This window comes from Mandrillus leucophaeus, unplaced genomic scaffold (genome assembly GCF_000951045.1).
Source record: "Mandrillus leucophaeus isolate KB7577 unplaced genomic scaffold, Mleu.le_1.0 Scaffold260, whole genome shotgun sequence".
In the NCBI taxonomy this organism is placed as follows: domain Eukaryota; kingdom Metazoa; phylum Chordata; class Mammalia; order Primates; family Cercopithecidae; genus Mandrillus; species Mandrillus leucophaeus.
This window is the reverse complement of record NW_012102699.1, coordinates 869,584-883,667: the sequence shown is the minus strand read 5'-3', so window position 1 is coordinate 883,667 and position 14,084 is coordinate 869,584. Positions and strand designations below refer to the sequence as shown.

General features: G+C 38.2%; 1 protein-coding gene across 1 annotated transcript in view; it reads right to left on the bottom strand.

Annotated features, from left to right (window-relative positions):
- GNAQ (guanine nucleotide binding protein (G protein), q polypeptide) overlaps nt 1-14,084 on the bottom strand; it is a 341,430-nt gene that overhangs the window by 209,892 nt on the left and 117,454 nt on the right. The window contains exon 2 of the mRNA XM_011984079.1: nt 8,955-9,139. Coding sequence (XP_011839469.1) covers nt 8,955-9,101 — 147 coding nt within the window. The 5' untranslated portion in view covers nt 9,102-9,139. The remainder of the gene's footprint in view (nt 1-8,954; nt 9,140-14,084) is intronic.

Genomic DNA, 14,084 nt, shown 5'->3' with positions numbered 1-14,084 from the left:
CTAAAACTGATTATATGTATACTTTCTGACTCAGGAATTCCAAATGCTAGATACATACTCCAAAGAAATGCATACTTATGTTCACCAAAGACAGCTACAGGAATGTTTATATTTGCAGTATTTTTATCAGCCAGAAATGCCCAAATTTATAATAGGATATAATTTTATATATATATATATAAAACAAATTATAGTATATTTATAAAATGAAATGTCATACAACTGTACCGTCCAGTACAGTAGCTGCTGGTCACATGTAAATTTAAATGTAAATTAATAAGATTAAATAAAAGTAAAAATTCAGTTCCGCAGTTATACTAGGCACATTTCACAACTCAAGAGTCACATGTAGCTAGTGGCTACTGTATTGGACAGAAAAGATAGAAAGCATTTTAATCACCATAGAAAGTTCTGTGAGGCATTGCTATTACATAGCAACGAGAATAAAGGAATTACAAGTTAACAAAGTGGGTGAATTCCACAAACACAATGTTGAGTAAAATAAACCAGAGACAAAGGAATATATATTTTGTATGCCTCTATTCATACCAAGATCAAACACTAACAAAACTAATCTATGTTACCAGAAGTCAGGATAGTGGTCATCCTTCGGAACTTGGGAGTATTGACTGGAAGGGAGCGTGAAGAGTCTTCTGAGGTTATGGTTATATTGATCCAGATCAAAAAATCTAGATACACATGTATTGACAACGGAAAAACACACGAGACTCAATACTGATGATGTGTGCAACTCTTCTGTATTTTTCTGAAATCTTTTTATTATCAAAAAATTTAAAAAAATCAGTCTCAGTCTACTGCTGAAGTCTTCTTTTGTTTCAGAGTCCTCCTCTGATGAAAATGAACTTAGATGTACATCCTAGATAGGCAATATGGCATGCTTTGGGATTACGGATTAACTTTAGCCAAGAAAACAAATAATTTTAAAAATCTCATATTCATCTGCTATTTTTATATGGCCATCATGGGTATAAAATGAATAAAGAACTGCAAGGATAAAGGAGGAGAAGAAAATATGGCTAGGAAGTATCTGCAAGATATTAAAAGAGAAAAGAAATCATTGAAAGGGATTTTGAAAGTTGATATAGTTACCAGAGACTCCATGGTGATTCAACTCCCAAGAGCCCTGGAGAGAAGGGAGAAAGCAGTAAACCAATCTTAGAAAAAGAGGTGGCTGACTCATCAAATTGGCCATGAAAAGTCCATAGATTCCTTTAGACTATTAAAAAGCCAAGAGGCCGGGTGCAGTGGCTCACCCCTGTAATCCCAGCACTTTGGGAGGCTGAGGCGGGCGGATCACCTGAGGTCGGGAGCTCGAGATCAGCCTGACCAACATGGAGAAACCCCGTCTCTACCAAAAATACAAAAAATTAGACAGGCGTGGTGGCGCATGCCTGTAATCCCAGCTACTTGGGAGGCTGAGGCAGGAGAATCGCTTGAACCCAGGAGGTGGAGGTTGTGGTGAGCTGGGATCACACCACTGCACTCCAGCCTGCGCAACAAGAGCGAAATTCCGTCTCCAAAAACAAAAAAAAAGATGAGCAAACTCTCAAAGATTCACAGAAGCAGGAGTAGAAAGTTTCCCTATGAAAAAGCACAGGCTGTGTTGGTACCCTGTGGCCAACAATCCAATTAAAATCACTGTCACCCACAAAAACCTTCATCTGATATTGAATGTCTAAACACTGAAAAAAAAATTTTGTTTTTGACTTTTTGACCCTTTAAAAAAAAATCAACATAGATGTAATCATTGCAATCACGCAATCACGTATGGGATTTAGATACAAAGAAAAAATCTCTATTGGGCTGGAGACCACTGTCAAAGCAAATCTGTTGTTTATTGTCTTTTTAAAAATTTTTCATAGGTGCTATAGAAGGGACAAAGTTCAAGAAAGGAAGAAGCTTCAAAATATAAGAAAATAATTTTAATAACAGCTTCATCTCTTTTTTAGAGATTTAGAATTAGAAAATCAACATGAAGAAAAACAGTGCTGAGAAGAATTTTAGAGGTTGTCTACTACATTCCTAGCTTTATTTTAGCAAAAGTGCTTTAAAGAAATTCACATGTTAAAAATACATTCTATTTTGAACACAGTCAGAAAAGGAGATTTCTGTACCTCTTTTGGTATCCCATTTCAATGACTGTCACTCTGAAGTGACTCTGAGGTTCTCCTTAAATACCTCCTAAATCTGGTCACATTGTTTTTTTGTTTCATTCTTTAAAAAGATGGAAGGTTAGTAGTATTCATTCTCTACACAATGACAATTCCTTTTATAACTTCCAAACTTTCAAAAATCATTTATGAGACATTTTCACATACATTATCTATTTAACCCTTGAAATAATCCTATTATTATTTGTCCCATTCTACAGATGGAGAAATTCAAGGCTTGGAGAGTTAAAACAATTGAGACTGAGGGGGAAATGGGATAATCCCAAGGTTATTATATTCAATCCTTAGGGTCAAATTCAGCTAGCTACTTCGTATATAACTAAGTCACTAACCCCTTTACTTCCTTCCACCCCAGAGTAAGAAATTTTATTTTAGCAAAGACTTAGCAAATGCTAAGTAAAATCAGAGGGCTTGCTTCTATGGAGAATTCATGTGTCATTTGATTTTTCAAGCTGTGTATTTTTGCAGTGAAGATTTGTAATTTGTGCCACCATCATTCCCCTTCTTCCACCAACTGTACCGGTATTTCCCTCAGGGGCTGTCAATCATGTTGTTGAGCCTTCCCCTGTCTAAAGAGTTAGCACAGAATCCAGGCTGCTCCAAATCGGCACTTTTTCCCAGAAATCTGAATCTTGGGTGGGTGACAGAAGATTGGAAATGGTCAGAATTCATCCATTTCACAGATGAGTTCCCTGAGCCTGCCCTAGTTTCTAAGAGCCCCTTCAGCTTCTACTCCTTTCTCCCAGTGAGTCCATTTTCAGATAAATTCATTTTCTACTTAAGTTAGCCAGTGTTGGTTTCTGTTGCTTGCAAGCAGAGAACCTTAACTGATACAGCTCTTCAGAGGGGTAGATAAGAATATGTACTTATTAATTCTGCCTCTATTATGTATCTATTACATAGGCGGGAAATATTAAAATGAAATCAGCCTATTGGCATTTTGTAAGCTAAGAAAATTCACTCATGTTGAACAAAGTACTAATGTTTTATTCCTTGATCAAGGGCAACAATAAGTTAGCAAGTTCTCCAGAATCTTGGCTACATTTTTCTTCAGAAAAATGAAAAATGGCTTCTGGGACATTGGATTATTCAAGAAGTACAGAAAATTCAGAAAGTGCCAAATGTGTTTAACGAGGTACTTTCCTGTGACAAGTTCTTTCTCAGAATTGCTCAGAGAGGACAAAAGGCACTGTAGCAATACATCTTCTCATATCCCCTCCATGCTAAGCGAAAGGGAAACACAGGTGTCAGGCCTCAAAACGCCTGGCTATTTAGTCAGAGACAGCTGCAGCTGAGGTGCTAAATGAGCCCTGGTTATCAGGACTTTCAAGTCTAAAAGGAAAAACTGGTTTACGAAAAAAACGATGCAACCGTCCACTCAACATTCACCGAAGGTGAGGCTGAGTTCTCCTAGACAACTGTCTTAACATTCACTACATGAAGAAGCATTGTATCAGATTCTTTTCTCTTCCCAGGACTGGCAAAGGGAGCAATGGCCTATCAATACTTTCAAATTGCCACAATACCACCCTTATTTCACAGTTTATAGAGATTATAAGCCAACTATCAAAGGATACTATGATCCGCTATCTGGAGTAATTCACTCAATAAACAAAAGCTTCTACAACATGTCTGGCATGTTATGGAGGAGATGAAGAATTATAAAGGAAGAAGCTTGCTTAGTGTAAGATAATTTTCAATCTGATTGAGAAAATAAGGTAAACAAATGTGAAATAACTAATAACAGGTAACACAGGAAGCACCCCAACTGCCAGGTGCAGACAGTAAAAAATCAGGGATTCCAAACCCTGAGATCCACTCCCTCAGCTGTAACTCAAGACAGTTCCTTAGCCATATAAACACAGGCACTTTATGTCCTTCCCTTTTTAATTAAGAGCTGATTTCAATACCAAAGCAAACATTCATCAGAAAAGCACATCGGTATAAAGAGGGTGGAAGGCGGTTGCGGGGAAGAAGAAAAATAACTATTGGGTACTAGACTTAGCACCTGGGTAACAAAATATTCTGTACAACAAACCCCCGTGACACAAGTTTACCTATTTAACAAACCTGCACATGTACCCCTGAACCTAAAGTAAAAGTTTTCAAATAATAAACTTAAAAAAAAAAAAAAGGAAGCCATAAAATAACAGGGATAAAAATTATTTCTTTTGGAAACTAAGAAATGACAGAGTTATCTCACAGTCAAATGCCCTGCACCTAATGGAGCCTTAAATATGGCTTCTGATTTGACTGAGTGACAAATACTTAATCCCTTTTTATCACTAGTTATCAATATTTGTGTTCAGGGAAAATGCAAAATAATATTTAGGAATAAAAAAGCCCTAGTTCACAGACTATTCAGAAGTCCTAAGACGTATGTCTTCTCTCACCTGGGCTGAGTCCAAGCAGCTCACCTATAAACAGTGCTTGTTTGGCCAAAAAAAAAAAAAAAAAAGTACAAGAACAGGACAACCGATACACACTCGGGGAAGAATTCATATTTCTTTTGGTAAAGTGTGCAATTACAAGCTCCTTACTAATTCTGCAATCTGTTGACAAAGGGCATGCAATGTCACACCATTTTGTCCAGAGACTGTGGATTGGACTCCCCCTGACCACAGCACCCTCCGGCCAGCTAACCAGGCAGGACTATCGCTTCAAGCAATAACAAGGAAGCAGCAGCAAATGAAACCTCAGTTACTCTGGGGTGGCATTCCTGAAGTCAGAACCAATTTCACAGCAAACAAAACTGAACACTTCCCCAGTTCAAAAGACCTCATATAACGTATAGGCCATGCTTTGCTTTATAAAATACAGGAGCTCAAAAGCCAAGTACAAAGTTATGCTGGACAATGTTAGAAAGTATCTTCATTTATGCTACTATAGATTATGGCCAACATGATGATGGGTGCAGAGAAGCTTTACTAAAAAAATCAAATGGTTGTTTTAAAGCCAAATTTCCAAAATATTTATTTATTTTATATCTTTAGTGTCACAATACTATAAATCAGAATGTGATACCTCCATGTAACTGTTAACCAAATATACACCAAATTCCTTAGACTATTTATAAATTATAATATACCTTTGTAACCAGAAATTTCTACAGGAAATTCTAACCAAAACATAAAATATTGTTATTAAGATAATAAACACAGAAAATAAAAGCCAAATTTAGCCCAGATGCAAAATCGTTCATGAAACATCCTAAACCATTTTCTAGTCCTCCTCTATAAGAATTCCACTCAAGCTAAATTGGCAGATATCTACATCACATGCAAATCCCTTCTGATCATTTACTATAGCCATTCCTTCTCCCCAATGTGCCCCTCCCTCAGATCTGCCCTTCTCCCTTTCTGGATTGTAAATTTCTGTCCAGCCCTGATGGAACTTTTCTGCATCCCTGACAGTATACAGCATTTATTCCCTTATGCATAGAGATGTCAAGAGTTATTTGTTGATTTGAATAATCATTTCGACAACTTTGGGGCAGACGAGGAGACTCTCAATTGTTAAGCTCACAAATAATTTTTTTTTTTTTTTTGAGATGGAGTCTTGCTCTGTTGCCCAGGCTGCAGTGTAGTGGCATCATCTCAGCTCACTGCAACCTCCGCCTCCAGGGTTCAAGCAATTCTCCTGCCTCAGCCTCCCAAGCAGCTGGGATTACAGGCATGTGCCAAAATGCCTGGCTAATTTTTGTACTTTTAGTAGAGACGGGGTTACCATGTTAGCCAGGCTGGTCTCAGACTCCTGACCTCAGGTGATCCGCCCGCCTTAGCCTCCAAAAGTGCTAGGATTACAGGCGTGAGTCACCATACCTGGCCACAAATAATTTACCTATTCAAAAAGAGGTATTTTTTGAGCACCTACTATGTACAAGATATAATGCCAGGGACAATGAAGAATGCAAAGATGGAACTGATGAAGACTGACTTTGAAGGAGCTCAGAATCTAGTGATGAAAATAAGATCAACACCCAAGTCACCATAATCAATACAAGCTAGGCAATTACAAACACTTCACTATGGCTATGCTGAAGAAGGGTAGGATTACTCAGCACTATGAGGGGTTGGCAGATGATTACAGAACTCTAGGAAGAAGAGGTCGCTATGCTGCACAGGAAGGAGCAGACATGATGTCCTTAACGAGCATAAACAAAGGCAACGAGTGGGCAGAGTTCAGAAAGTTAATGGATGAAGCAAGGGGAGAGTGACACTTTAGAACATGTATATGATATAGAGAAAAAGAAACAAACATGAAAGTCATTTGTATCATGAATGAAAGGGGGTTAAACATGGGAAATTGGGAGGTCATCACACACTAAAGTCATGATATGTAGGAGGATTTATGAGGATAATTATGGTATTCGAGGAAAACTCATATATTGTAACTTTTTATGATGTCAATTTATAACCGAATAGTATTCAACACAGTAATGTCTACTCAATTAGAACTGACATGAGGCCGGGTGCGGTGGCTCATGCCTGCAATCCCAACACTTTGGAGGCCGAGGCGGGCAGATCACGAGGTCAAGAGATCAAGACCATCCTGGTCAACATGGTGAAACCCCGTTTCTACTAAAAATACAAAAATTAGCTGGGTGTGGTGGTGCGTGCCTGTAGTCCCAGCTACTTGGGAAGCTGAGGCAGGAGAATCACTTGAACCTGAGAGGCGGAGGTTGCAGTGAGCTGAGATCGCGCCACTGAACTCCAGCCTAATGACAGAGCAAGCCTCCATCTCAAAAAAAAAAAAAAAAAAATTTGACATGAAAAGTTCAAATAACACACAGTGTTAAATATTCTTCAATGTGTTACATGAATAAGGCATAAATTCCACCCCATCTTTAACATCTACATGACTGTATAATAAATGATCTTCATATGAAAATCTACCAACAGGGCAAGGTCCTGAAGGATTCTTCTGGAACATCTAAGAAATAAGATTTTGGGGGATAAAATTCAGGGAGATTATATTTTAGTGTGTAAACTGGCACTATGGTATGTATATATAAAAAACAATAGCACACATATGGTAAGTCAGGCAGAATTCATAAGACCATTGTATTACCAACTGACTGTAAACTGGAAAACTCGCTGGTATTAAAAAAATAAACAACAAACAAAATAAACACAATTACAACTACAAGGAAACAAGCATGCTAACGATTTCAAAAACCAATGAGATTTCTTGGGGCAGGGAGAACCCTGATTCTCTCAAATTCAGACTACTTAGATGTATCCATGCAGCTTACTCTGGCTCAATTACCATGTTCCTGGGCTCAAAAACTTGCCCAGTTCTTTTTCACTCTTGAAAATAAAAGCAGGAGGAATTATTTGTGGTAGGTCTCTTTGCTATTTGTGGAAAGATTCCTGTTGCCACTGGAAAACCAGGTATGAAAGTATCAGTTAGGTAAGAAACTAGTGTTAATTTCACGGAACCATCTACAAAAAACAAATGCCTGATTTTCAGATGATTTGGTATTTTATTATAGAAGCCTTTGGATGATAACAGAGGCAAAGGTATACAGAATTGCCTTATTTTAGCTGTGGGTTCATTTTGTGAGTTAAATCTATGAGTCCCACTGGACATCCCAACTTCTTGCTATTGCCTACTGATCTTGGTACATGGAAACATCCTTCACAGATTTATCAAAAGTACTGAGAGAATGAAAATTTCTTATTGAAGGCTCTAAAATAATTACAGGTATAAATGCAGGGTTTTATCAACAAAAGGCAAGGCTTACTTACAGATCAGCATACCTAAAATCCCTGAGGAGCAAAGACTGCACCTATGGGGGATGTATTGATTAACAGGAAGGCAACGAAGACTTTTGAAGACAACAAAGACATTTCTAACAAATTCCAAATAGATGTCCCTTCCCTCGGGCTGGGGGCCTCAGCAGAGACAGTCACACCCTGGGTGCAGGTCCAGGTCCTGCCTACGAGCTTTATGCAGGACAACTGCAGCATAAATTCAAACATGGGCAACTCTCAGATATACCAATCTTGTTTGGTATTACATCTCTTTAATATTTAGAGGATGAGCAATTATAGCATTTATTTTCATGTTGGGGAGAAGGTGGATGGTATTTTACTTCAACCAAGAAATAATGCTAGAGGATACTGGAAGTGTGCTTATTTTCTAAAAAGCTAAACTTTGAGGGGTTTTTCCCCCAATCCTTTTTCAAGTGGTTTTAGAAGTTTCTGTTACTTTAACACAATGGCAGGGAAATGTGTTGGAAAGGTTATTGGAAGTGATCGATGGGCCTATTTTGAAATCAAATGAAGCCTGTGGTACTACTGAAAGAAAATCACAAAATTCAAAATTAAACCAGACTGAATGGTTTTAAGTTGTTTTCATTCTTTTTTCAATTTCTTAAAAAGCAAGGCCACCACCACCTCTTTGAAATCCCTGACTTTGGCCAATTTATGATACTTAACAAACTGTCTCCTTAACATAATGTGCTTCCCCAAATTTTAAACCTGAAAATATTTATTGCTGAACATCCAAATATGCCTTTCATTGATATCACTAAAAATAAAAATCTGTTTTTTATAGGTATAACTCTAGAGGTTTAAGAAAAAGACATTTATCAAAAACTTATTATCTATTAAAAGTCTCATTTATGATGGGATGGAAAATGTATATGTCCAAATACCCCTATGCACTCCAGACATGTGAAGACGCTACTCGTGTTGTCACACTATTGTGAACACCTGGACCATTCAGCCGACTGCTCCGATGAAGAGTCGCACCTACCTTATTGTGCTCATACTTGTACGGGATCTTGAGTGTGTCCATGGCTCTGATCATGGCCTGCATGGCCGTGAAGATGTTCTGATACACCAGCTTGGTGAAGCCCCTTTTATCTTCATCAGAGTATCCTGACCCATGGATGATTCTCATCTGCTTGATAAACGTACTCTTGCCACTCTCTCCTGTCCCTGAAAGAGGAACAATAGCAGCTTATCAGACCACAGCACCATCTCAGTCTCTCAGATAACTAAACCAAATACCATGCCTTGGATTTAGCATCCCCAGATGGCCTGCTGAGAGGGGCAATTCTAGAATTGGAAACGCTACCTATGGTGAACATTCAGCAAAATTAGAGGGAGAGAGTATATTTCAAAGGCAGATGACCTCCAACAACAACAACAAAAACCCCAAACCTGTCACCTCTTTGGAAACCACTCAGCACTGAATTTTGATAGTCATTTGTAACCATGTATCTTGCAAGAAACAATGACAACAGCATCTTTTGAACGTGGTAAAACCTGATAAAGCTCTGTTCCCTGGAGAATATCTGAAACGCTTCCAGACACTGGGTTGATTAGCCAGGATTTGAATCTGGAAATGACAGTGCACTTACACAAAAGGTATTCAGACAGAGATAAGAAAAAAAAGGCCTAAAAATTTCTAGACACGTTCCCTATTTTGTTTTAATTTTTTTAGACACAGGGTCTTGCTCTGGAACGCAGTGGTGTGATCATAGCTTACTGTAGCCTTGAACTCCTAAGATAAAGAAATCGCATCTCAGTCTCTTGATCCTCCCACCTCAGCCTCCCAAGTAGCTGGAACTACAAGCATGCACTACCATGACCAGCTAATTTTTTTTTTTTTTTAATTTCTCTAGAGACAGGTTCTCACTAGGTTGACTGGGCTGGCTGTGAACTCCTAGCCTCAAGGGGTGCACCAGCCTTGCCTCCCAACACCCAGCCCATTTTCTCCAACATTAAAATGAGGCATAAGAACACAGTATCCCGGTAAGGCAAGAAGAAGAATCATTTTTCTAGATACCACATATCCCCTGAATTTATTTCTGGTAGGGGGCTGGTTGACTGAGTCATTCCAAGGAATCACCTAATTCAGGAAAGCAACGGTGGTTCTTCTTCCCTCTCCCCATTCTTGACTAGTAACATTATATAGAAATTTATTGTGATTAGCTTTTTTTCCTTCTTTTTATTGTGATTAGCTTTTTTTCTTTCTGTGCTATCTCCTTTTTCACATCTTCAATATTACTTTTCTGTTACCATAAGCCTGAAGGTAATCCCTAACAGAGCTATGCATGTCGCTGGGAAGAAGACAAGACAGAAAAATGGGATCACTTCACAAAATGACAGCATATTTCTTCTACAATGAATCCAAATCTAAAAATTTCATTTTTCTAAATGTAAGTGGTCATTTTCATGTGTCCTTTCTCAGGGGCTGTTTCTCACTCCCTCTCAAATTTCCTTGAGATCTCCAAAACAGTAACTGTCTTTATCTTACCCCAAAAATATGAAGAAAATAAAAGTGCCAATTTGGATATTAAAGACGGAATAACAGAATGAAACACAGAATGGCCATTATCACCAGGGTCCTTAATGCCATTTCCTCACTACAAAGCTGAGAAAAACAAAGAAAGAAAGGGAAGGAAAGGAAGAGAGAGAGAAAGGAAGGAAAGAAGGAAGAGAGAGAAGGAAGGAAGGAGGGAGAAAAAAAATAAAAGCTAGTAATAACGCCATCTGTCCTAAATTCATTTTGTTTTTCTGATGGTTGGATTTCATTACTATCTTTATAAACAATCACAAAATTTCAATTAAGTATTACAGTTTTCATAGAAGCCTCTTAAATGACTGCAGATGTCTTGGTAAATACATAGCCCTCACACAGTTACAATGAAAGGTATTTCTAGACATAGAGTCCTGCAGTGGCTGATTCCTTTATAATAATTTCCCTATTACTTTTAGTAAAGTGATCTGGAACTCGTAGAAATATAAATTAACAGCTGTAATGTGAATGCTATCACCCCAATTTAACAGGATTAATTCAGAAAGTTTAAAATGAGTATTTTATAATTCCAACCATGAATAGTGGACAAAAGCATAAAGTGGCTGAAACCTACCATCTCTCTAATAGAAATGAAGCTACAAAATTGTTTCTCATTATCAACCAATGATTTGCAGAAACTAGTATATTTACTCTCCCATAGATTGCTTCTTTATTATCACGATCCCACAGCCAAAGGCTTGCTCTGAGGGCCTAAGTGTAAACAACCATTAATTCACAATAAAAACAGAAGAAATCCTGATTTGTGAGGTTAATATCAGGCAACAGGACCTTTTTTCTCCTGGTCACCTGCATATACTTGTAACTACCCTACCCCCACAAAAAAAGAGAAAGTATCACATGAAGTATAAGCACACTGGTATGTGTTTAATTGAAATCACTTTGGGCAAGAGCAGTCAACATTTGGCACTTCTTTGGATCTAGTCACCAAGTCCCTGGGCACTGTCCACACACTGTATATCACACTAATGTAGACTCCAAGTAGGGGCCAAACATGTGACTGATAAGTGAATTAGGAGAAATTAAAAGAAAAGAAAAGAAAAAACAATCAAACAATCAACCCTAAGATATTTTCCTGTTGCCAGAAACACACCCAGGGATCCTTTCTCCACCATCTCATCTTGCTGGGTACCCCCAGGAGGCTAACCAATAGGGATTTCAACAGCTTTGTTATACTCTGCCTTCTGCTTGGGTTTAGCCAACAGGAAACCAGAGAGCAGGAGAAAAAGGAAAGGGCATTTATTCTCCTAGCTTCCTCTCTGCAGTAAGCACAGGTGTGCTATGTTGACTTCAAGAGGTTCCAGCTCCTGCTGGGTGGCCCTCTCCATACTGCTGCTCTCTCTGGGTTCCAACAACTGCTGCCTTGTCCAGCTATTGCTTGGCCCCAGGTAACTGCACCAGCTCATACAAGTTACTTACACCTACTCCACTCCTCAATCCCCACACTGGAGTGTGCCATCCGCTTCCTTCTGGAACTCTGGCTAGTACAAATACCAATCAGATGAAGGACAAGGAATACAAGGGAATGGAGGGCATCCTCTCTTTCTCCTCTGTCCTGTTCTCTATAAATCTTTTATTTACAAAGTGTTTGCTATTCAGTAACTCATTCTCATGACACACTTCTGGAAGCCAATCATGATAAAGAAACAGGGATGGGCATGATTTTCACAACTATCCTAAATCCAGGATAATTCACTTCTATTGCCCACAATTTAAAAATATCTCATCCGGGCTTTGACTAAACCCATTTTTTTCTCCCTTTAAGCTAATTTCGAATTTCTGAATATTATTTCAATTAAAGGAACCCATTTTGAATCTTGGTGCCATCTTCCAATTGACCAGCCCTAAGTTCCAGGTAAATTTCACTCAAGAACTTAATGTTTACACTTTGATTTTATTATACAAATGTTGTGAATTCAAAGTGAAGGCAAACCTTCGCGTAAGAAAAATCTGCATGATGCACATATTGTAGGCAGAGTAATACAAGTAGGAAATTAAGGTATTATTTGGCACTAGAACAGAATTCAGCCAAAAAGCACAGTCATACATTGGTATCCACGAGGGACTGGTTTCAGGATTCCCCTCTTTGGACACCAAAACCCAAGGGTGCTCAAGTCCCTGATATAAAATGGTATAATATTTGCATATAACCTATACACATCCCCCATATACTTTAAAATATCTCTAAATTGTAATACCTAATACAATGTAAATGCTATGTAAATAGCTGTCATACTGTATTGTCATTTGTATTATTTTTACTGTTGTATTGTTTTTATGGTTTTTATACAATATTTTCTATCCAACATTGGTTGAATCCATGGATATGGAACCTGCAAATAGGGAAGGCCAAATGCATATGGACTAAAACATCAACAAAGAAAAAAATCTCAGCTTCTTTGTTCCATACAGTTATATGACAGATAAATGAATTATTCTTAACAAACGTATAAGCCAAATTTCATGTGTCATTCTCCTATTTTTATAGAATTATACAATACTCTGAGTTTGAAATGGACATTTTAACAATCTAGTCCTGATTAGTATGAAAAATTTTGGTATAATAAAAAAACAGCTGTTCCCAAATTACATAAAATTATGTTGTTTCCTAAGGCCACATGAAAAGGAAAAGTATAAGAGACTTCACAATTCTCTATCTCTGAATGAAAAAAAGCAGACTTTTCTACTAGTAGATTATTTCAAGAATGCAGTGATGACTAACGTCTTTTCACAGCATAGGGCAATGAAAAGCACAAATAACTCTGACCAATCTAAAGAAATATGACTCTGTTTCCAAGACCACTGGTACTATAAAATCTAGCGACAAGCCCTTACATAAAAAGTCTGGCGGAGGGATAAGGATCTCATTTTTGCTAGTTTAAATATATCCCCAATCAAGTTATTTAATAACTTTAACAAGCAAATGAACACACACAAGGGTGTGAGTCCCAGGAAAAACCCTGCTCTTTCTTTCAATGGTCTACATAAATATGACTTGAAAATATCCCCATAAAAGTTATTTGTACCTTCAGGCAAGTACTCTGCCTTTCCTTATCCCAGCTCATCTAAATACCCAGAAATGAGATTACCCAGAAATAAGACTATTTAAGAACCATGCTATGAAAAAGGCCACTTCATCCAGTGTGCATAATTGGCTGTAACGAATACTAATTTTTCTTCCCTACTCGCCAGATCAGGATAAAGCACAGACAGCAATCCCCAGTTCATTTCATATCTCCTTCCATCAGAACAAACATCAAACACAAACTCAATATACTGTGATACAGTGTATCACTTTGTAAACTGTTAGAATACATCACATTAGGGCCAGGCGCAGTGGCTCATGCCTATAATCCCAGCACTTTGGGAGGGATGGATCATGAGGTCAGGAGATCGAGACTATCCTGGCTAACACGGTGAAACCCCGTCTCTACTAAAAATACAAAAATTAGCCGGGTGCGGTGGCGGGCGCCTGTATTCCCGGGAGGCTGAGGTAGGAGAATGGCGTGAACCCTGGAGGCGGAGCTTGCAGTGAGGGGAGATTGTGCCACTGCACTCCAG